Genomic DNA, 25,707 nt, shown 5'->3' with positions numbered 1-25,707 from the left:
TCGACTTATTTGTGTAAAATTTCATTCTCCTTGGCTTATTATAGTGTTTTACCCTAATAATAATAATAATAATAATAATAATATTATTATTATTATTATTATTATTATTATTATTATTATGTTAAATACTTTTCCTTTCATTTTATTTATGTCAGAATAAAGATATTTTTAACTAATTTTGTAACAATTTATCTGAATAAATGTCCCTTTTTTTTTTTAAATCACATTTAATATTTTTACTGTTATATCTTACATCAAGATAGATATTACAACAATAATAAAGTTTTATCCGACTAAGTGGGATCGGCTACATAGATCAAATGATGTTATTAAATTCTATTATATATCATGTTTACAGAGAGACGATTTACATATAAATCTCGTTTAACCACTTTATGAATGGTCTTCCTAGTTCTTCCTCTGCCTTTCACGCCTTATCCATCTTTCATCTCATCCACCCTCCTGACTGAATGCTCTATCAGTCTTCTTCTCACATATTCAAACTACCTGAGATGCAATTCTATCATCTTTTTCACAATAGGTACTACTCCAACTCTCTCTTTCTCTTTTATCTCCGTTCTTTATTCTATCCAATTGCGTATAACCACTCATTCATCTTAACATCTTTATCTCTATCACACTTAATTTATATTTGTGTTTCCCTTTAGCTGCCCAACACTCTCTAGCATAAAGCATAGCCAATCTGATAGCAGTGCGAGAGAATTTACATTTAAGCTTTAAAGACATTTTTTTGTCACATATAAAACCAGACACATTCTGCTATTTTGACCAACGTGCTTGGATCCTATAATATACATCATGTTTAATCTCTCCATTATCCTGTATGATGCGTCTAAGATACTTAAAACTTTTAACTTTTTGTAGGATGTTTTCTCCAATTTTCACCTATGTACTAGAATTTCTCCTTCGACGGCCGAATTTATATTTCATATATTTCGTCTTTCTATGACTTATGCGCAAATTATACACTTCTAGAGTTTCTCTCCATAAATTCAACTTCTTATTTAAGTCTTCTCTTAACTTTTCTATAAGGACGATATTATCGACAAAAAAATGCACTATGACACAACTTCTTGGATATACTCTGTGAGTACTTTCAAGATTAATATGAAAATATATAAATTTAAGAATGATCTCTAATATAATTCTATACCAATAAAAAATTCCCACCATCTTTAATTTTCACACTAATTATAAGTTCATCGTACATGTCTTTATTAATTACACAAATATATAAGAGCCTTACTCTCTTCCTTTCCGAAAAATACTTTCTTCCCTCTTTCTTAATTTCACCAGCAGACCGGATGTCCATTATATTAGGTTTTGTTACTAGTCTTACTAGTCTATTCCCTGTATCTTTGTTCTTGTTTTTTACGTGCCAAATTATTTATTTGATCATTGACACATACACACACTCATATACATTTTTTCATTTCTTGTTTTTCTTTCTACTTTAATTACTTTGATGAAGACCTTAGCTTGTTCTCAATAATTCAGGAAAATGACTTTTAGTTTCTCCCACCTCGAATAATAAGTAAACCACATATTAATAAACCTTCACGTTTGATAGATTATTTTAAGGTGGAAACTCAGGTGCAGTCAACTTTACGTGAAGTTGATAACTGAAATTTGTTAGATAATTTAACTGATTTGATTAAATTTTCATCTAATAGCTCTTAACTATCAACTTCACGTGAAGTCGACTGCACTTGAGTTTTCACTTTATTTTAATTATTTGATATCTTTAAATTGTTTCATTTATAGGATTAACTACATTTTTGTTCTTCACAATATATATTTTAAACAATGTAGTAAAAGATGAACTCTCTCTCTCTCTCCATATATAACTATATATAATTTGTTGCAATGCCCATTTTATACATTTTAGTGCATCAACATATCTATTAATAAATTTTTATAATAATAATAATAATAATAATAATAATAATAATAATAATAATAATAAAATATGCTATACTTCTAAATTTCCAAATTAGCCAGATGGCTTGATGTGAAATATATAGAAAGGAAAACGATTGCCATGTGTATATTGGTCAAATTATTTGTTACTTTGGATACTTACCAAAATGAACATTTATTTTTTTTATTGTTTTTATCCACGGTGGAGGCCGGTTAGTCACCGACGCAAATAATGGGTCCCTTGTGTTGAACCACAATTCCCTCAAATGAAGACAATTTTTTTGTGTCCACTCACTTCATAAAATTAAGTTTAATGATTGTTTTAAAATATGATAATACAAATAAATGGTTAATTATAAAATAAGTTTAATGTTTTAACTTTTTAATTTTATCGATAATAAAGTGCTAATATTTTGATCATATCTTTTTTGCTTTCTAACTTGGATGCTAATTCATATCATCACTTGAAGGCTGATGAGGCTCATTGTTAGTGGAAAAGGGATCGATTCCCACCACTGCCCTACTTTCTCTTTGAAATAATAAAAAAAGTGTATGGTCATAAAGTGTTTGAGCTTGCAAATTAGATTATATCTCGAGGGTTTGGATACTAGATTGCAGAAATGAATAGGATAATGAGTCTTTGTCAAAATATTAACAGTTTGATCTAGAGTTTTAACAGCGATGAGGCGAACAACATTAATAAGGAGATGTTGTCAGATAAAGTGATAATCAATGCTAATTGATCTTAATATATTAGTATGGTAGGATATGTATACAAGATCATATCAAAGATATTGGTGAGGAGAATGAAGTGGATTATAACTAGTTTAGTTAGGAAGACTCAGAATGCTTTTGTGAAGAGAAGAAAGATATATGACGGGACTTTGATTGCGTGTGAAATGGTACAGTGGCTAAAGATGAGAAAGATAAGATTGGCGATTATTCAGATTTCAGTTATATTTCCAAAAAGCTTATGATAGAGTTAAGTGGAAGTTTGTGGATATTGTAATTCAGAAGATGGGTTTTAGCCAAAGATGGAGAGGGTGGATCAAGGCTTGTGTTTGCATGGCGTCTATGTCGATTCTGATAAATGGTTCACCATCTAAATCTTTTAAGATAGAACGGGGCTTAAGACAAGGTGATCATCTTTCTCTGTTCCTATTTGTTCTTTTTGTTGATGTTCTTCATAGGATGATGGGGGAGGCAGTTAGATATGGAAGGATATCTCCTCTGTTGTTGGAAAGGACAATATTGAGTTATCTCATTTGCAATTCGCGGATGACACCATATTGTTCTGTCTTTAGGAAGAAGAGACTATTAGAAACTACAAGAGACTTTTACGGTGTTTTGAGCTGATGTCTGGTTTGAGTATTAACTTCGATAAATCTAGTTTGATCCCGGTCAATTGCAAACTAGAGTGGTCAAAAGGATGTGTAGATTGTTGGGATATAAAGAAGCTTTGCTATCAGTTAAATATTTGGGCATTTCTTTGGGTGTGAATCCGAGATTGGTCAAGACATGAAAATCAATTATAAACAAAGTAGAGGAGAAACTCAATTTGTGAAAAGGCAAAACACTTAATAAAGCCGGTAAGCTAATCCTTATCAAATCTGTACTCAATAGTCTGTCAGTATACTACTTAAGCTTCTATAGGATGCCTAGAGCAATAACAAAAAGGTTGATATCTTTGCAGAGAAAATTTCTGTGGAGTAATGAGGATGGCAAGCATGAAATACCGTTGGTGATGTAGAAAATAATGCAAGTTCCAAAATAGTTAGGAAGTTTGGGAGTGAGTGATGCAGTGATTCGAAATACAACGTTATTATTCAAGTGGTGGTGGCGATTTTTAAAGGAAGAATGCCCATTATGAAAGAAAATTGTGTACTCTTGTAATGACTTAAACTCTAATGTCCTACTGTCTTGTCAGCCTATAACTAAAATAGGAGGCCCATGGAGGAATATCTATCAGCTGTAGATAAAAGAGCAGCAGGTAAGAGATAAGATGGTTAGTGGGTTGCTGTTGAAGGCAAGAGATGGAAGAAGAATTTAGTTATGGGAAGATAATTGGTTACCATGTGGTGTGCTGAATGACATCTTTTCAAGGTTTTTCTCGATTTCAAATCAAGTTGGATCTGTCATAAGGGATTTTGGGTTCTGAGATGGGTTTGAGTGGATTTAGAATTTTTATTAGAGAACGCTATTTCAATGGGAGTTGGAATTAGTTAACCAACTTCATGGGTTATACAATTTGTCAGATTAATAAATGATAGAGAGGAGAGGATAGTATGAAAATTTGATAGGTCAGGCGTTTATTCTACTAACTCATTTGTGCAGGTATTGCAGGCGGAAACACTCCCAGAAAATATTACAAGTTGTAGTTTCACTAGTTCTATTTGGAGGGGCTAGTACCACCAAGAGTTAAGTTATTCACCTAGTTTGTGCTAGTTAGAAGAGTCAATACTAAGGATAGATTGAAGAGATTTGGTATTATTGATCAAAGTGATAATCTTTGTGTTTTATATAAAAAAACATAATGAGAATGGTTTTTACATTTTTTTTTTGGTGTGAGTTTACTTGACAGGTATGGTGTGCTTGATTGGATGTCTATAATAAACTAGAGTGGACTCCGCTAGGGAGACAATGAAGAATCTTGACAATCTGTATAATGGGTTTTAAATTTGGCCAAATACAGAGAAAAAAAAGAAACCAAATAATTATTTCAAAAAATTAACCATCCTAACCCTAATTTACCAATAGAATATATCCAAATACCCTCTCTCCCAATGTCTACTACCCCATCGTCATCAATCATCCCACCACTTTGGCGTTAGAAGCTCCCTTACTGGCCATCAAACAACTATCCACGTAGTTATTAAAATAATTATCCAACTACCTAGTGAAATGACCATCCATCATTTGTTAATTGTATATACTTAAACTGAATCAAACAAAATAACCATCTAATTAAAAATTAAATAACCATCTACAAACCTAGTGAATTGAACATCCAGCATCTAAATTCGTTTGTTGATGTATATACCTTAAAGACATAAGAGAAGCGAAAGTTGGCCACACAAGACAGGGCATTTTTGAAGTGGGCTACGTTTGCATGTACAAAAACAGGAGCATCATTGACTAAACTAATTGCTTGCACAATTATTGTTGTGTTATCCTACACTGATATTGGACCTATACCTATGTAGGGGGAGGCGACGTCGTTGAAGGCGGCGGCAGCCATGGCGGTCTTCGGCTGCGCGACGGACGCAACGTGTGTGAAGGGAGTGTCTCCATTTACAATTTTGTGATGCGTGATGGACGTATGAAAACAACACACTTGTGTGTCCTCTATACGCCGCGAATGACAACGTTGAGTGGGAGAAACCGTCGGCACGGGGGAGGGGCTGCATGACTGCCGCGATGCGGGACTGCGGGAACAACACAAACTACGCGACAATGCTACTGGGCGTTCGTGGTGCGCCGGCGTGAGCTATGAGCGACGGCAGCTGGTGTCTGTGGCAACGCAGCACTGGTAAGAGAGGAAGAGACTGGACGAGAAGGAGGCTGTTTTTGGGGGAGAAGGCAGTCCCATCAGATGGGAGGAAGCTGTTTTTGGGGTTTACGTAACTGTTGCAAATCCTTATTTATTTTGAATTTTAAATTAATAATTATTAAAAATTATTTATTTATTTATCATTTGATGTTAATTTCAATTTTACTCCTATTGTACACATTGTACACTAAATTTATTGTCTTCCCATACTTTCTCTTTTGAATAAACTATGGTCAGTTCTAAGAACAATCAAATAACACTTTGAAACTGGAACATCTGTAAGAAAGGAAGAATGTAATAAGCGGTTGATTGATTTTTTTTTGCTACCATCTCGAAAGTTATCAACAAGTCGATTATAAATTACAAAAGGTGGACCAATCTTAATCCTTATTTGTTGATGACAATGTCAAAAATAACTTTGAATTAATTTGTATTTGTTTAACTAGTAACTTTATGTACTCTAATTGCTTTATCTTATTGTGTTGAGTTTTTTTTGTTTAAAAAAAAAATTTTAAACCCCAAGAAATATTAATTTGATATTTTATAAAAAAGATTGTTATAACTATAATAGATTAGTCGATTAGTTAGTTAAAAAAAATGATGTGAATTAATATATATAAATAATTAAATATACATAAATATATAATAATTAATTTTGTAATTATCTTTTAATGTACATAAATATTTTTAAATTAAATTTGTTTTCCTCATCCGTTAATGCAAATAATATTAAAACAAGAAATTATTTTCTATATATTCTCCCAAAGCCCAATAAAGGTAAGGATAATAAAAATAATAGTGTCTTTATAAATGTTTTATATTTCCATGCATATTTATCTGTTCTTAGAAAATTTTTTTATTAAATTTCAGATAGATATAAATGTTAAGATTATTAATTAATTTTAAAAAAATAAAATTTAAGCTTTTAATATAATTATTATACATTTATCAAAATAAAAAATTAAAATATTTTACTAATAATAATCTTAATATAAATATACTTTAAAGACACATATTAACTAAATTTATTATATATTACAATAAGTGTGTTCAAAACATCGTCCAACTTCATGCTTTATGATCAAACAAGAATTTTTCAAAATATAAAGGAAAAAAAAAAAAAGAGGATCAAACACCACATGATCCAAATCCAATGTGAAGAGATCCTAAATGATGTATATTCCAATACAATTCCATTCAATAACGCCTATCTAATTTAGTCTCACATTGTGACAAATTTGTTTTTTAGTGATTTAGGTGCTAGATTCACGTGCTATTAAAGCATTTTTTTTTATTTATCCAATTTAAATCCATCGAGTAGTTAATCTGTTCATTAATTTAAATAAGTAATTAAGTTGGGTTGGTTTAATGGTTAATTTACTAGTCTGTTTAAGCAAATGTCGGAGGTTCGAATTTCGCCTTGTGCATGCAACAACCCATTGGCCAGTAATAAACCTTTAAATGGAGCTCAGTACCGCAGCGGATTAAGTTCTTGAGCTGTTGGGCTGAAAGATAAAGTAAAAAACCAAAAAAAAAAAAATTAAATAAGTGAGAAAATTTTGAATTCTATCCCCTTATATATAGGGCAGTTAATAATTAATTAATAATAAATTTTTAAATAAAAACAAATTATTATTCAATAATGTATAAAAAAATATTGTAGAAAAAAAAAGTTATCTTCCCATTTAGCTCCTGATCTATGCCACAAAGCTAAGTGGATGTTGATTGAATAGCCACCACTAAAGGAAGCATCCATTTTTATATAAAATTACAAAGTGTATATGGTAATAAGCATTGGTAACTCTAGGTCCACATTTTCCTCTTTTGACATTGACTATGAGAATATTATGCATGTGCAGTGCTTTCCATATTGTTTTCTTTCATGCCTTGCCATGGAACTGTTTTGTCCAACTTCATCAATTTTTGTGGCATTATTCTTCTTCTTATTTTGACATATATATCCTAAAGGGTTCATTAATGGTAATTTTATTTTCCAATGTTTCTTAGTATGTATTCTTGTGCCAAGCTTTGTTCTCTATAATGAAATTAAATTTTCCATCGTATATATGCATGTTAAAAATGTGCCAACCCTAATAGCAAGACGTGATAAAGTAGTAAACCATTTTGAAATACAAGCAAATTATATAAATATAAGAGAAAATCTAGTTGGGTTGGTCTAGTAGTTAGCTTGGTCTAGTAGTTAGTTCAGTAGTTCGCTTAAACAAATATTAAGGGTTTGAATGGGTTTGAATTTCGCCTTATACATATAGCAAAACTAGCGACAAACTCTTAAATAGAAATCAATATCGCGGCGAATTAATCCTTAACCTGTCGGGTTGAGGAATACTGTAAAAAATAAAAAAAATTATATAAATATATAATAAAAAGAAAACAAAATGCCAAAATTATACTTATATACCTCATCCAAATATCAAAATTCACTGTATTACAGAGTTAATATAATTTATTATTTTTTATTATTTAATTAATAATATTTAAAATTATTAATTAAAAATATAATATTAGACTACTAAATTAAAAATATCTCTAAAAATATTGAATAAATATAAATTAAAATTATTGATTTTTAAATTTTTCTTCATCAAAATTTTCAATAGCGTGTGCAATTACATTAATCAAGCGTGTTTAACCTTCTTAGTTATTGTAGAAAGATACATTTAATTTAATTTGTATTCACATTTTTAAATATAAAAAATGTTTACAAGTATCTAATTACAAATTGTCTAATCAACAAAAATGTATGCTTCAGTAATTTATTATTTGATAGTCATAGACTCCTCATGGTATACATACAAATGCAAACATTTAATAATTAAGCTCTATAAATATAAATATTATTTAATTTACACTTATTTTATAACTTGAGACTCTATTACTATTATATTAAAATTTATCACAAAACCTAAAACAAAAACTTATCGTTTCATATTATTATTCATAAATAAATCAACACAATATTTTAAATAAAATAGAGTGGAAAAGAGGGTCTTCTAATAATAAAAAAAAAAATAGCAAACCAATACTTTTTACCAATATTAGACCATACTTTATTTTTACAAAAATATAAATAACCAAATTTTTCTTTACTTTGTTTAGAAAGATAATCATTTTTCCATAAAATAAATATAAATTAGTACACATCTTTTTGGTAGATGAAACTATGAAAGTAAGAAATAACACATATTATTACTGTTACAAAATGTCCCTCTTAAACTTTCACCATCACAAATAAATTAACTTTAATATTTATTAATTATTATATAAAAAATATTTAATAATAAAAAAATCAACTAAAAATAGACTAAATTTATCTTATTTAATATTTATTATATAATCAAAGAAAACATGTGCCAACGAGCTATAACTCAAATAGCATAGTCTCTCTAAATTCACTTAAAAAATTACGAGTTTGAGTCTCTCTATCTTCGATTTAAAAAAAAAAAAAAAAAAAGAAAGCATGCATACAACATTGGCTTTAAAACTTTCGGTGTCTACATATTAATGGATGCGGTGGCAAAGTCCAATAATTCTTCTCTCTATGTATATATGCAATAACAACTTAGCTTATTCAATTGAACTACGTAGTTTAGGAGTAATTAGGGGTAGCTATCATCTAATTACCATTTATGATTTTAATAAATATATACATTGCATGAGATAATACACTAATTATTTTAAAAATGAAAGAAAAACATTTCTTGATCAACCTTCGCTGTCTCCCCATCAATGTCACATTGTCACGACGAGCCTATGAATGAGATTAATACTCAAATAGAATTTAATGATACGGTTGATATAATATATAATAATCCACAAGCTGGCACAATTAAAATTTAAAAGATATATAAGCTATGGTTTATATGCACATATATTCTGAGCCCCCCCACGGGTGATTCATGAAGCTTAACAAATTATTAATAACACTTTTTAATTTGTTCATGTGATGATAATTTAAGTTTTAGATATTCATATATCTCGTGATCACCCCCCCTGGCCCTGTGGCTCTAAGCCACGTAAATTAAATCTTCATATATTGATTTTTGTCAACTTTGATTTTAAAATAGAATTCAACATATTTGACGAAACGTGGTAAGCTGGCATATATTATGTTAATTAAAGCAAGCTCATCACAATTGAATGATTTGGGACCAGCTTTTTTTTTTTTTTTTTTTTTTTATGTAACAATATTCAAAGGTAGTGATGGGACCAATTGAAATAGGTGGCTAAATACAAGTTTGGATTATTATTAGAATGAAGATGAAGATTCACAAAATTAAATAAAAATATTATTAAGAAATAGAAACGATTAAGATCTAGATGAAGATTGGATATACAACGATCATTAGTTTGATAAAGACATACTTGGATGCTTATTTGGATGAATTCAATAATATATATATCAAGATTGAGAACAGAGCATATCATATGAAACGAATACTCCAATTTTATTATATACATATTTGAAAAAAAAAATATGAATCTCATCATTGTTTATATATCTATTGAAAAATTGGGAATATATAGTTAGTTACTTAAACTAAAGGAATGTTGTCACATAATAATTATCTTAACGAATTTAATTTTCATGGTAATATAAAAAATTTATACATATATTTAATTATATATAATATTATCACATAAACAAAAATAATTAAAATTTGAATTTATTTTAGAAAATTATTTAAATATTAAATATAATTATATAATTTTGACGGTCAAAATTATGTGAGTTATGGAAGAAGTAGTAGAGAAAGGAATAGTGAATCAAATAACGCAATTCTTCAAGAAGGCGTGTGTTAATTCGCCCCACCAATGTACAATTGTGTGCAACATAAATTACTGGCGAATTTCCTACAAGATACAATAAAGAACATTTGTTTATGCACTCACACAGTCAAGCCTTACACTAAATAATAATTTACAAAATAATATTCTCTATTCTTCCGTTTGCGCATACAGAAAGTGTTGAGATGGATCTCGGCAATAATGGAATGAGAGAAATTTATAGGTACGAAATACATATAACATGCAGCTACATATTCTCAACATACATAACTTTTAAATAAGTCACAATTCTATGAATATATGTAATTATTCAAAATAGCTTTTCATATATTTTAAAAATATATCTCACAAATTATACACTTATCTTAACACAAAATTATAAACTTGATTTGAGGTGGAAGCTTTCAATTCTCTAAGTTTTAAACATATATATACACACATAAATTAAAGGTCGTATCAACTTTTTAGTCTTAACTCTTAACCCTATTATTACTCCCTTTCATTCGTAATGATCTCATTTTAACCAAATGCATGTATGTTGATTAACGGTTCAGAAATACACATAGAATTTATGATTGATTATAAAATTGTCTAGTAAAATTATTTGGAAAAGTCTAGGGGCCAGCAACTTTTTCAAATTCTGGCCAGCATGTAACTAGCAAAAAATAAAAATGAGCCATTGGATGAAATCTCACATTAATCTCACACCATTAAAGGGTAAAGTATACTTTTTGTCCCTTAAGTTTGACAAAAATTTCAAAAATACCCCTAAGTTTTATTTTGTCTCAATTTTGTCCTAAAAGTTTTCGATTTGCATCAAATATACCCTTGGCGGCTAATTTTCAAAAAATTTAAGACCAATTCAACAACAATTTCATAAGAACAACCCTCAATACAAGCAAATTAAGCATCATTTTCATGCATTATTGTTAGATTGGTCTTAAATTTTTTGAAAATTTAATCGTCAGGGGTATATTTGATGCAAATCAAAAACTTTTGGAACAAAATTGAAACAAAATAAAACTTAAGGGTATTTTTAAAACTTTTGCCAAACTTCAGGGACAAAAAATATACTTTACCCTTAAAATTATCATTGATGGCTATTTGATGGCTACAAATCACAAAAGTTACTGGCCCGTAGCACTCTTTAAAATTGTTTTAGTTATTGATTGGAATTGCATGAGGATAAATTTTTTTCTTAAAAAAACTTTAAAATGTGGCAAAATTTGATAGACTAAATTATAAGACTAGTGAAAAATATATTAAACAAACGGAAATATTTAATAATAAAAAAATTAACTAAAAACAACTAAAATTTATGTTAAAAATTAATAAATATAAATAAAATACATTTTAGCTTTTTTCTATCTCTCTAATATTACTCTAAATAAAATTTTCCCCAATATGAATGATATTATGCATTCTTTAATAGTGCCATTTAAAGTAAGTCGTGAGTAGGAAGAAATCTTATTAATCTCCATAATCTAGTACTAGAACAAAATAAATAAATAAATAAGGTTAAGCGTCTAAGTTTCTCATGTATTAGCGACGCTTCCTTAATGTTATAGTTCTCAAAAAGTTTCTTACTTTATCAAAAGACAGAAATGATAAAAGAGAAAGGAGAACTCATCACAATTTATTATTATTCCACTTTTACAATATAGCCAAAGGATTGTTGATAGGTCCATAAAAAGAGAAAAATAACTTAATCATAAAAAGCAATTAAGTTGGTATATATATAAACAATTATCATCATCACCTTAAATATAATTGGATGTTATTCTGGATAAGGTGTTTATTATTAATAAAATTATTATTAATTTTTCTTGGTTTTGCAATGGCCACTAAAGTCAAGTGGGGAACCCTTCATACACTTTGTGAAAAGTTCCAAAAACCAATTATTCTCCCATGGCAGAATAATGGCACTTTCTCAATAAGTGTATCACTTTAAAAAGAAATGATGGTTTGTACACACACTACAGAACATATATACACAATAATCAAATCCTTCATTTTCATTGTTAGGCGAAGAAGCACATTGCAATCAACATAATTATATAGTTGGTCACACCACACAGCCACTAATGTTGGAAACTCAGGTTGAATCGACTTCACGTAAAGTTGATAGTTCAGAGTCATTAGATAGTTTGACTGATTTGACTAAATTTTTATCTAACGGCTCTCAACTATCAACTTCACGTGAAGTCGACTGCACCTGAGTTTCCACCGCCACTAATACTCTTTTATGATCCAAATTTATAAAAAAATTAACTGTGGAATCAATTTTTTTTATTAGTATCATTTTTTTTAATTTAAATTTTAAATCATTATAAATTCTAAATTCTTCAAAAAAAAAGTATAATAAAAAATTAATTAATATTGACTAATTAAAAGTTAATTCTCTATATTTATTCATTTATTAATTCTCTATAAAAAATTCATTTATTAAAAGTTAATTTTCTATATTTATTATTATATATGTGTTTCAGAATTTTGTAACAGGATAAGGCTAGCTAATTAATAATTGAGATAATATTATATGTCAATCGTGCATGATTTGATTCATTAATTAGGAGATGACTACTAAATTAAATATTATAAAAATTCACAAGTGATTTAATTATTTCATGATTTAATACAAAGGTAGCATTCGCCTATTCACCCAACAGTTTATTATGCACCACAATAATCTCTGTGGTGCTATTGCTACTAGTTGCATGCCAACTTGTTACTCATTTCCAAATATATCTTTATGTAAAAAAAAATAATAATTGAGAATTATTAGATAATTTAATAAATTTATCTAATTATTTAATATAATATATATCAATATCTTAAATGGTTTAATAACAATTTTCTTAACCAAAATTTCACATAGTTGTAACAATGTAACTTGGAAACTAATTTGATAATTGATAATAAGTACGGTATCATATTATGGCTAAGTGTCACATTAGACACTAAATTATTGAAGCTAGGTCTCTTGACTTTACCTGTTTTTTCCTGATATTTTATGAGATATTATTACTTGAAATGGAAGAAGTTATGGTTATATTGATGATAAAGCAGGAAATTTAATTTATTGCTATTTTTCTTTGTGGATACTCATATAAAATTTTAATTTAAAACCGTTGTAACTTGTAAATTATAATAACATCCAAACCATAGGTAAAGCCGTAAATTTGGACAAAGTAGATTTAACTTCAAATTTCAAAAGAAAAAAAATGTTACATCTGGTATGTATGTATTTTTTGTTTGGGATATAGTAATAAATTATAGTATGAACGTGAACTAGCAGAAGCGAAAAATGGATCATTATAAAGTAGTGTAAACTATGAAGACACTTTGTGGAAATTAAAGGTAACTTAAGTAACAAATAAATTAGTTGGTTAAGTAAGAAGTGTCATAACGATGAGCTGGGAATGAATGTGCCTAGGGATTCAATCTTGGAATTAAGTAGTCCTTCCTACGTTTAATATGTTTACATTACTAGTTGGATCTGAGCACCTAACCGCTGGCCAATGAATTACTTTATGCACAAAGTGTGAATCAAACTCCTAACACTTGATTAAACAGACGAGTAGATTGACTACTTGACCAATCCAAGTTAGTTTAATTTTGAGGATTTTATTTGGTATATATATGCCTTCAAAACTAGCTCTAGTTGTTACTATTATTAACTTTTTTTTGTGTGCGTTGACTTTTGAGACCCATGAATTCCTAGACCCAGCAATGCAAATTAAATACTTGGTGGTGCTACTTGACAATATGAGAACTTGAGAAGCAAGTGCTTAATCAATAATCATCTTATAAATGCATACGAGAGTGCTTCTTCAGATGGGGAACTAACCAATTAAATAAGCTGAAAAAGAATCTATCAACGTAATGCTATTGCTACGCTTTACCCACAATGGATAAAATCTGTGGCAGAAAAGTCTCCCTTTGTGAAAGAAATGATGCAAAAAACTTGCTACATGTTCATTGCCATTGCCCATAACGCGGTTAAACTGTATTGATCATGTTAGTTCAGAAGTCAACTTACCATGAGTATTAGCAAGTACAACTTAGCAAATAAATAACGCAGGTTGTTTTCAAAAAGAGGTAACACTAACGAGAAGAGGGGAAAGAGAATAAAAGGACGATGCATTCTTGATATTTGGATTCCCTTTACAAATGAGTGATGACTATTCTGTGTATAACTGCTAGTCATGTGCACAATACTTCTATTTTGATGTACACTATGAATTCTGTTTCGATTAATATCAGTCAAAGCCATTATATTATGCAGTTTATTGTCAACAACTTGTTCTGTAACTTGATAATAGACTTAGAAGAACGAAAAGTGGAGCAATAATTCATACTCGTAAATAACAAACAAACAAATTTTCATTCTTTATATTGAGATTCAGTATTAACATGCAATACATATACACCAGCCTCCCTAACCAATAGCAACAAGGGGACAGAAAAAAACAAATTCTTAAAATACAAACTTTGACAAACTGAAAGAATTGGACCTGTCCACTGTCTTAATTTGCTACAATAATATGTGAACATTACAAGAGGAAGAGGCAGCCCTCAAATTTAAAGGGAGAAACCAAAAATCACTCTCTAGGCAGCATCACGTTCAAACTTTGACACTAACCAACAGCTACTTCCATTATAGGCCAAAACCAAAGTGCTATGCATAGGAATCCAAGTATGGTATTGTACCAATAAAACCACACTATCCAACATGAATTTCATTGAGGAATATGGTGTATTGTGATGCAATAGCAGCACCAATGTCACCCCTCATTTGAGTCTAAAACAACTCATGTTTCTTTTTCAGCATGTCTTGCTTCCATCTTGGCAATTTATAGAATGCTTCTTTTGTCATTCCAAATACAGTTCCAAATTCATTATCCGCCAGATAGGCCTAAGCAGCATCAAGTGGAGAAGAAACAATATTAACACTAATCCAAATATACTGAAGGTAGACACCGAAGAAATATGACGAAAATTTAGCACGTTTATAACTTGCAAATCTTCAAAATTTCAGGTGAGGCATATATTTTTCAAACATGAATGAACAAATAAATGAATAGATATCGTGAAAATTAAAGACTAACCTCTCTGCGTTTAAGATCAATTCCAGACAGATGACTACCAGATTTAGCCTTTAACTGCTCATAACTGAACACAGTCTGGCTATTTTGAGTATCATTGCTATCTTCCACACTTTCTTGCTTTGGTTCTGAATTCCCATTGCTACCTGTTCCAGGAGCAGGTTCTTCTGTCTCCTTGACTTCAGCAACTTCTTCAGGACCTTCTGTTTCGGAAGGGGCGCTTTCACTTTTAGCATCTGCAGCAAAGAACGGAATCTTGTAAATGATCAGAAGCACACATTTAACTTAGACAATAAGAGCTATATTTCTCACCAGAAGTGCTAGTTTCCACGACAGGACTTCTGGTTGCCACAGGAGAAGAATCAGGTGATTGTTTCTTCTTCTCAGCAGTAAGAACTTGAGAGAGAGCAGCTACTGCTGCTGCTCTTTGTGATCCTTGACTTCTTCCAGTTGTCTTAGGGCTAGAACTTTTGGTTCCGGATGATGATTTAAATGCAGAGTTTAAAGCAGCCAAAGCTTCTGCTCTTTGTCTTGGTCCTCCTTGATTCAGCCCATTCAATCTATCCTGTGACTGTGAGAGTAGAAAGTATTAGAAAGAAAGGCAAGTTCCAATGGAGTATGAAATCATCATGATCTGTGACTTGATTTGGAGATGTTCAATTTAATTTAAAAACTATGATATCTTTCCTTCATTTTTCTTTTTGGCAAATTTAATTTAAATACTATGATATTCTTTCCTTCAATTTTTCTTTTTGGCAAAGATGGAAAAACCTGAACCTGTACCTACCTAAATATAATTATTAAATTTACCACTAATAACAAAAGAAAAGATACCATATACAATATGCTTAAATGCTTCATCATTATCCTACACCCTCTTGTTAGGAGAACCTACTTTTGGTTGAATTTCATTGACTATAAAACAACAAAGAAAAACATAGTTTATACAATCTTAAACATGTTGCCATACCATACTGGATGTCATATCAGAAGATGAATTAAAGGCATTAGACAAGGCAGCCAAAGCTTCAGCTCTTTGTCTTGGTCCCCCTTGACTTGGCCCATTAGACTTTTCCTGTCAACATATTCAGCAAGCGTAGTTAAACAGATATTCATTGCACAACATATTTACTGTACAGCATTAGAGTAAGAAAAACAGCAAAACTTTTGTCATCAGAATTAATAACTCAGGTCTATACCTCTACAGCATGGCGAATCCCGAAGAGTAATGTCACCTTTTTCTGGAAAGAGTTCCCCTGAACCTGCATTGCATCAGGAAATAATCCATAAGGTGGCTCATTTTGAAACATGGACATGCACATGGATTACCTAATCAATTTCAGAAATCACACATATATCTGATATACTTCTGCTAAGTATATGTATTGATAGCATTATGTAGCACTATAATAAATATAATAGTAACTTTTACACGCAGAAAACTGTAATCAACAACTGCAGATGATAATAATTGCCAGAACAAAGTCATTTCTAAGAAAATAAGACAAATAAAAAATTGGAATTCTGTTATGTTGTAGCACATACCATAGCTTTAGCATGGTCCCATGGAAAGTATGTTGTGAAAAAGCATGGTTCATTCCCTTCTGTTACTTTATATAGCGGTACCCGAGGAGATAGTCCCTCCAGTGATACAGCCTTATCTATATAGCTCTGAGAAAATTTTCCAGAAGAAATCAAGTAAAGGACAATATGAGAAGTAAATGCTCTAATCTGTTGAGCATGTTTACCTGGCCAATTTCAAAAGCATTTTGTTTTTCTTTTGGGTCCACAGACTGGCCAATCCAAACAAACACTTCTGCATGCGTGTCTAGTATGAGGATGTCCTCTGTTAACAAATCATCTTGGGAAAAGTTGTACACCTCCTCTACCTGGAGAGTAACGTAAAAGGTAGATTTAGAAGAAAAACAAAACCTATAGTTACAGAGTTACTGCTGACTGGTTTCCTAGCAAGAGTGTGAAAGTTTACATTATGTGGTAATCACAAACTCACCTGAAACTTTCCTGGTGCATCGACATTGCATAAGAATATACAAAATAGAAATGGTCAGCTTATTTGAATATCATTAAACAAATATGGAGTTTCATAATTATATGGAGAAGTACTTATATGATGATACCTCTATTAAAAGAGAAACTAAACAAATGTGGTTCTCTGATAATGTCATTGTTGACTTTTTTGCTGGTGTAACTCTGTTTTCCTCCAAGAGCAAACCAGAAAGCTGAGCTTTCTGTTCCTTCTTTAGCATGCTTTAAAGCAACTCCAGGCTGGATATGGATGCGTCAGTGTAACACATTAAGAAATAAGGTATGTTGTAACAATGACTATTACTAAATAATCTTCATATTAAAAATCATTTAGCCAACTGGTGAATGACTTCATCTTGAAGTAACCATTTAGGCAAACAGAAGTATAATGGATAACGAAAATTTTATAGAAATCCATTCTAATAAAAAACTTGCGAACTTGTTATGTGTGGAAGTGTTAAACTTATTCCCAAAGGTGAATCATACAAGTCAATAGACACTAGAAACTCGAAAAACTGTGTGATTTATATAAGATTGAGACTGAAACAGGTTGGTTAATCTTTAAAATAATGAGGGGACCCAAAATATATCTTAAAAATTCAGCGATTTGCTTTGTAAATAAGTAGAAAAATAGATAAATATCAACTAGAGAGGATAAGAAATCAGTGAAAACAGAAGACAAAGAGAGCATAAGAAAAAATGTAGCATGGCAGCTACCTTTAGAAACTCCGCAACTTTCGCTGCTAGCTGCTGCTGCTCAAAGGAGGATTGATTGCCATGCCAAGTGAACATTGTTGAGCCAGATTGAAGGACAAAACACTCAGCAGAATTCAATGACGCTGCCACCTGAATACGGATAGCACAATTAGGGTGGACTAGTAAAGAAAGATAAACCATAGGCTTGTAACAACATAATTACGGTGGACAGAAATAAAAAAAAAATTGATGGAAACGTACTGCATCAACTTGCACTGCATTGTTATTATGTATGGCAGTTCTAGAAATTCGAATAAGTGCGACACTCTCTGCTGTGTATGTCTCATCTTGCAAGCCTTTATCTGCTACTAATTTTTTGTAACCTGAGCTCAAACCTCCCTGAAACAGACATAATTCAGTTGGACTGGTTAGCTTCACAAAATCTATATGTTAATAAAAATGACATATCATTTTGATTGATTCTGCATATGATACCTTGAGAACCACCATAGGTTGGAAAAGAGCAACAAACTGGGGTGGCTCTTTACCTTCAAATATGCGACCCTGCAAGAAAAAACTAGTACAATCATACACAGTTCCGATCAATATCCCAAACTTGAAATTCACATTATGATACCTGAACAGGTCTACCCTTTAATGAGCTGAACATTGTATTGGCCAAACGAGATGCCATTCTTTGGTCCTCCTGAAGAAAATTTATATAACCATAAATTCATAAAGTACTAGAAGCAGAAGTTTTGAAACTGCCAGCAAATTTCGTATTTTTTAGATTACACGATACCCAAAATCACGGAGGTCAAAAAAAGTCAACCAATTCATTCATTTTACAGTTAATTATTGTTGGAGAACATACAAATTTCTTCATTATAAAGTAATCTTATTTACCAAAGAATCTAGCACTCTCCTTTAAAGATTACTAGCCAAATAACATGCATTTTGTCCCAGAAAACATAACTATGGAAGAACGTATATACAAACAAATGCAGTCTCAGAAATATTACTACATAGCTTTATAATATATAGTGATTGCTTGACATGGAAAGCAGCACTGTTAATTGGCTCTAATTGGAATTACAGAAAATACCTCAATGCTGTCTTTGCCAAACCAACAGCACAAGTAATAATCTTCCTTCCTTTCGCCAGAGTGATAAGTGTACAGTACTATGTAACAATCGCCACTATAAAATTTACCAATATCCTCCTTAGGTAATGGAGTTTTAGCACTCCTATTGATTTGCCAAACCTGAAATTAAACAATAGTAGGTGTTTTCTGGTATTGATTAAATTATGACAAGATATATTGTTTTCCGGTATTAATTAAACTAAGCCAAGATACCAATTAAAACCATTTATTAACTCACCTCCAACTTTCCACCTCCTTCAAGCAAAGGCGGAATTTCCTCATTTACTGGGGCACTTTTTGTCATTCCTTTGACACCGATTCCTTGTTGCTTCAGCAAAGCTGACAGTGCAAAAATATCTTACTCAGCATGACTAATTAGATACATAGCTAAGCCAGAAATTAAAATGAGAAGAAACAATGTCCACCTGCAACTTTTCCTCTTCCATCCTCAGCACCAGTATTAGAGGATCCTGATGGCCAAGAGTCAAAGTTAGACTTAAATGAATGTGGTTCATAACCTTGAATGACCCTGGTTATCCTTGTAGATTTTGGTCGTTTCTGGCTTGTAAGAAAATCCTGGAAATATTAGTAGTTCAGTATATTAATCCACTTTAAACCAACATAAAAAGAAGAAACAAAGATTCTATAGTGGCATTACCTCAGCTGCAAGACAAGCTGCTTTTCGCTCTTCAACTTGTGTGACCCGGCCAACCCAGATGAATACCTCAGCACCACAGTCCAATAAATAGCATTTGCTGTTGTCCAGCAGTGATTTAGAAAGTTCACCTTCTACAGGCTTGACCTCACCATCAGCGATACTACAAGCACATGGTCATTACCTCTAGGTCAAGAAACTTAAAAGATAGTGTACGCATCATAGAAAATAAACACAATTTTAAAGAAACTATAACACTTGAGAGTATGAAGGAGAAACAAATTCAGAAAAGAGATTTGAGCTAGGCTATGATATATTTGACAGAAAAGGGGGGGGGGGGGGGGGATAAAAAGAGATAAAAATAAAAAAGAGAAAAGACTGAAACTACTATGGCCAGCATGCAACAAGGTAACTTGGTAAGACGCCTACAGATTTCCGACAATGAGGATACTCCAAATACTTAGTTCTAATCAAGATTCCCTTATGTCTCCAAAAGTTCATTTAAAAGTAGCACAAAATAAATGCACATGCCCAGCACAAGCATCTGCTGGTAAAATCTGAAAGTAAATAATATTTTTATAATCAACAAAAGAATCATTTTTTTGTCTCGAGTTGCTAGCAGAGAAGTAGATCTACTCATTAGGAAAAATTTTTAAAAGGTAGTAGCCAATGAATCTCTTTGTTGTGGATTTATCTCAGCTAAAAATCATCGACAATATCACTATTATATCTTTTTGAAGCATGCATCAAGAAGAAACAGGGTCAGGGGAGATGACAACAAAATCAACTTACCTAAAGAGTTGGGCAGGAGTTGTCTCAGGAATGATATCATCATCACTAACTACTTTCTTTCCAATTGGAGCAAAACCACCAAAGAGAACCCAAAATTCACCTGAGTCTGACTCAGTGTCCAACTTTCCATCATCTGCAACATGAAACACGTTTTTATTTTCATAAAGAAATAAAAATACAAAATTATAATAGGGTTTTTGGAAAGTGACATGGAAACATGTACTATGTGCCCTTACCAACAATGGCAACATTACACTTCCCTTCATGATACTTTTCCTTCAGATACTGGATAACTTCCAAAGCCTTGGCTCTTTCCTGAATATTTGAATTAGCTCCATTGAATTGATAAATCTTATTCTGTGAGTCTAGGATGAATACATCATCATGGTTCAGTGAAGACCGTGCAAAAGGGACCTGCACAAGGAAAATGATCAATTACATTTTCAGCCAACGAATGTGCACTCAGTTTACAAAGCTCTATGAATAGAGAACACTTTACCTGTTTCATTCTGACAACACGTTTTCCTTTACATACATATAAACGTGTTTCGAACTCCTCCTCTTCAGGTTTTTTAAATCCAGATGCAACACCCCCTTCTAATGGTATTATACATGGCTTAAAATATGACAAAAATTTGTCAGATTCATGCCCTTGGATTTCCCTGTGCTGCACAGCACGTCCTCCAAGAGATGCATCAAGTTCAATAGTTTTAATGGCAGCTGTTCCAGCCTCATCCTACAAGGAAAATCATCTATTTAACTTTTTTCTGAAATAGATATATTCAAGACTATCCAACCCATTCAAGGGAACCATGGAGGATTTCATCATATCTAAAAAACTACTTTAAAAAGTGAAAGGGAAAAAAATATTAAAGAAACATAAACACATAACTCGAAGAAATCAATTTTCTAAGAAAACATAATTTTGAAAGGATCAAAATATATTGACTTCTTCATTCTACTAGGAATGAAATAGAAAAGGCTGAATGAGACAAAACAGCAAGAGGCGGATAGATAGATCAAGGTGGATTCAAAACTTACTTGACTTGTATCCTTTCCAATCCAAAAGTGAATATCATAAAAATAAGTGCCTCCTTTGCCTTGTGTTGTCTGCAAATACACACGTATGTAGGAATTTTATTGAAGACTTCATCTGTTATTTTCCAAAAGAAGGGATTCTTTGAAGGCCTTTTAGACTAATGTAAACAGGAGCTTCTTTTTCTATTTTTCTGTTTATCCGGTTTGATTTATGTTGCATCAGAATAAAATAACTGGCATGATATTGTCTGTTTCAATCTCAGAAAAACTAGAAATCAACTCAAGAACATTTAGCACAGGTTAAAGAGAAAAAGATGAAATATATTCAAAACATTCAGCCAGAAGTGTTGTCACACAGTGACATAAAATACAGGCATATAAAAAACATATAACTAATACTGTATATAGCCTGCACCTGCAAGATGATGTAAGAATCTCCCATATAGAATTTTCCATACTCTGATTTGGGCAATGGAACTGGCTGAAAATTCTCAATCCTCCATATTTCAGTTCCACTACAATTCATTAAGTCTAAACCACCTCAAAGTAGATAATATATCAGGCATAAAATATTATAACCAAGAAATATCACTCTTATATCCGAAGATTAATTGTTTAATGTATGGCTATGCTATTGACATTACTTCTGTTGGTTTTACTTTGTACCATTTATACTTGTTCCTTTTATAAAACATGAAAGGGAGGGGCAATAATTTTGACAAGTTCTCCTAATAATCACTTTTGTAGGATACGCTTTTTGACCCGCTCCCTGGAATGCTGGATCCAAAACTTTTGTGGCACTGGACATGACTGAAGCTTCCTTTTAAAATAGTCTTCTTTTCAGAGCACAGACTGGGTCTGCAATTCCATAGTAATTCACAGCATGAGAAAAAACAGAGCTAATTAAGAATGTATTAGAGAAAAGCATGTACCACATTGTGATAAAGCAATTGCATATTTTCTGAATCTCAAACCACCATATGATGCACGTTATCTCAATGATTGAGGTTCACAGTGGGGTCATTTACACTATATTCATAACAATATGTTCTCCTTCAATGAAATAAACAAACAACTAATATGTTCTCCTTCCTTCATCGTGACTATGATATGTATCAAAAGCAAATAAAACTACTTTAATTATTGTTACAATCAGAAATACCATCTCTAAAAATAAACAGTTAAACTTCCTGTGGGAAAATATCATTTAGCAAGCACATAATTTCTAGCCCTATTGAATGAAAATTGCAACACTCTTGTACTTGCTCTGCATATACAATATGGCTAATTAGCTGTTAAATTCCATGCTCACTTGTATCACATTGTGTCAAGGTTTAGTCTACCATTCTGTTCGATATCATGGGATGCCTAGGTATCTTGTACACTCCAAAATCTTTTTCTTCAAGAGTGGAGAGGATTACTGTCTTGAAGAAAAAGGTTTAGGAGAATGTTAGCAAACACTCAATCGTTCTACGATTTCACATTTTATAATGAAACTACATTTGTTAGATGTGATAACAACCGCCCTCACAGGCTCATCCACACATGATATTCAATTTTCTCAAAACACGTTTATACTATGCTGATCCTAGCTAATTAAAATAGCAATCAACTCTTAAACTGCTGCGAAATATGTTCCTCTAACGAACCTTTTTATCTGATTAATCCAACTTGTAATGCCATATATAACGAACTACACATTTGCCACCACTGGCCATTGGGATGGCTTTAGATAACTAGAATACGCTGGACTTTGAACAAACAGAAGAAGTTCATAATTGAATGAATGTCCCTAATCTACATTACTTCTGTCAGCACTAAGATACATATTAGAACGTTACAATTATCGCAGCAACATCCACCAATCGAAGTCACATTCTAAAGTGACCGGTTCTCAAATTACAAAGGGGGATCAGCATTTCCAGATTGAAGTTAGATACAATCAAATTGCTGCAAAGAATTCAGCAAATAATTGCAAACCAAACCATGCTCCAGGTAATTAATAGCAAAAAAGGTTTAAGCAAGCCAGGGCTTTTGAATTTTTTTCAGTAATCCAAAATCCGAGAAGCAATATAAAAGCAGAAAAGAATATCTCACAATCATGATCGCAATGCGCTACACAAGAACTATTGGCTCAATACCAAAGAAAAACCCCATGGAACCTTTGAGAGCACACACTTGATCTGAATTCCGAGCTAACAATGAAAAGTACTAAGCACTAAGCAGATACACATGAAAAAATTTAAACTAAAACAAAACGGATTCACTTGAATGTTGAGATTTAAGATCAACCAGTTAATGCTCATTCATCCATTCATTTCTGAAATCACAAGCTAGCAACGAAAAACACACACAATCGATCGAAGCTTGATGTAAAAAAGAAGACGATATGCGAATCATGCGAGATGCAGAGATCACAAAAAGAGGAAGTAGAAAAGGAATTCAGAGGTGATGAATGAGCTCCAAAAGAAGAAGATCAGACGATCACGTAACAAATGAAGAAAAAAAAAAGAATGAGAAGAAGAAGAAGCAATCAGCGTTACCGGAATAGGAGGCGGACCTAGATCAAGAATAAGAAAGAAAGAGAGAATATACGAAAGCAAGAGATCAAAAGAAAAAGAGAAGAATAAGAGGAATTAGTGAGTGAGTGAGTAGAAACTAGAAAGTGATGAAGGTACCTACTGAGATCTCTGGCTCCGAGGAGAGTATGCGAAGAATGATGATGGCTGTGTTGTGTGTGTGTCAGAGAGAGAGAGAGAGAATTGACGAGGACGACAAAGCTGCAGAGCTGGCAGAAAAGGGAGAGAGAGTGTGGGTGTTGGAAACAACGAAAAAAAAAAGTGAATTATTATTGATTGCTGCCTCTGGTGTTTCCTGTATCTTCTCTCTCTAACTTTTTCTTTTCTTGCCTGTGAGATTTGCAAGAGAGAGTTGCAGAAGAAGAAGGAGGAGAACGGGGGTTATGGAGTGACTGATTGTTATGAAGATGAAACCAATTATGATCCTCAGAGGTAAAAAGGGTGGTGAAACCAAATTAGACGAAAGAAATAAAATTTATTACTAATTTTTATTTATATTTCTATTATTTTAATTTCACAAATTGAAAAAAGGAGCGAAACTTCGAAAGACTTAGACAAGTGTTGCCGTTGCCGTACTAAGGGACGAAACCGTCCAAACATTTTTTAAAAGAATGATCGTCAGTCCTCTGCCAATCTTCGCCTCCAGCCAATTTTTTTTTTTTAAGATATTCTAGTTTTTGTTCAGTTAATTATCAACATCGTACTCAAAAATTTACTAACAAAAATAATTTTAAAAGATACTAACGATAAATAAAATTTTAAAAAATTAAAAAATATAATAAAAATATTAAATATATTTAAAAAAATTTATAGATTAAATTTGATATAAAATTTTATGTCAAGCGAACTTTTTAAAAAAGTTTTTTTATTATGAATTATCACATTTTTTAAAAAAATATATATATAAAAATAAAATTTTGTTCTAATTTTTTTATATTTTTTAATATTTATTCAAATATTAACACAAAAATTTAAATCAAATAAATAAATTATTTATTAAATATACAAATTTTTTGTCACTTATAAAAAATATAATAATTATTAGTTATTTTTATCGTATTTTTAAATTATTTAAAAGTGTTTTATCCATAACATTTTTTAAAAACTTTTTTTTATCAACGACTAAATTTTTAGAATACCACATGACTACATCAATAATAATGATCCCTTTTTTTTAAACCAAGTCCTAACTTTTATTCCCTATATTCTGCAAATTTTTGCTTTTCTATTTTTTCTTTCATCTCCTCCCTCTTCTTCCTTCTCTTCCTTTACCAATAGATAGAAAGAGTGGGAAATGAAATTTAGATTGTAATAATGTGTAACATCAAATGAGAAAGGCATAGAAGATGGAA

General features: G+C 31.3%; 1 protein-coding gene across 2 annotated transcripts; it reads right to left on the bottom strand.

The window, feature by feature from the left end:
* Positions 1-14,661: 14,661 nt before the first annotated feature.
* VLN2 (villin 2) lies at positions 14,662-24,801 on the bottom strand. Of its 2 annotated transcripts, none has more exons than XM_016349522.3 (24): positions 24,455-24,801; positions 22,529-22,634; positions 22,192-22,291; positions 21,780-21,848; positions 21,238-21,474; positions 20,975-21,152; positions 20,739-20,871; positions 19,950-20,109; positions 19,717-19,867; positions 19,530-19,630; positions 19,253-19,411; positions 18,785-18,853; positions 18,643-18,711; positions 18,409-18,546; positions 18,169-18,297; positions 17,544-17,691; positions 17,417-17,427; positions 17,154-17,294; positions 16,951-17,076; positions 16,605-16,667; positions 16,376-16,480; positions 15,718-15,976; positions 15,409-15,641; positions 14,662-15,215 (listed from the first exon to the last, which is right to left on the bottom strand). In XM_016349522.3, the coding sequence occupies exons 2-24, from the start codon at positions 22,582-22,584 to the stop codon at positions 15,102-15,104; spliced, it is 2,949 nt and encodes a 982-aa protein (XP_016205008.1). In that variant the 5' UTR covers positions 22,585-22,634; positions 24,455-24,801; the 3' UTR covers positions 14,662-15,101. The 2 variants fall into 2 exon arrangements, with proteins under 2 accessions (XP_016205008.1, XP_016205009.1); XM_016349523.3 differs by having other exon boundaries at positions 24,459-24,783.
* Positions 24,802-25,707: the final 906 nt, after the last annotated feature.

The sequence above is a fragment of the Arachis ipaensis genome, chromosome B6 (genome assembly GCF_059453495.1).
Source record: "Arachis ipaensis isolate K30076 ecotype BB chromosome B6, ASM5945349v1, whole genome shotgun sequence".
NCBI lineage: Eukaryota > Viridiplantae > Streptophyta > Magnoliopsida > Fabales > Fabaceae > Arachis > Arachis ipaensis.
Note: the sequence above shows the minus strand (reverse complement) of the source record. Positions and strands in the feature narration are given on the sequence as shown.

What these genes read in the sequence shown, in the direction of transcription:
- VLN2 (XM_016349522.3), bottom strand. Translation starts at nt 22,584, where the DNA reads ATGTCCAGTGCCACAAAAGTTTTGGATCCAGCATTCCAGGGAGCGGGT. An exon ending in TTGGAAAGGATACAAGTCAA is followed by an intron (nt 21,475 to 21,779) that starts GTAAGTTTTGAA and finishes TTTTCCTTGTAG; the next exon opens with GATGAGGCTGGAACAGCTGC. An exon ending in ATGCTTTTGAAATTGGCCAG is followed by an intron (nt 17,077 to 17,153) that starts GTAAACATGCTC and finishes AAATTTTCTCAG; the next exon opens with AGCTATATAGATAAGGCTGT.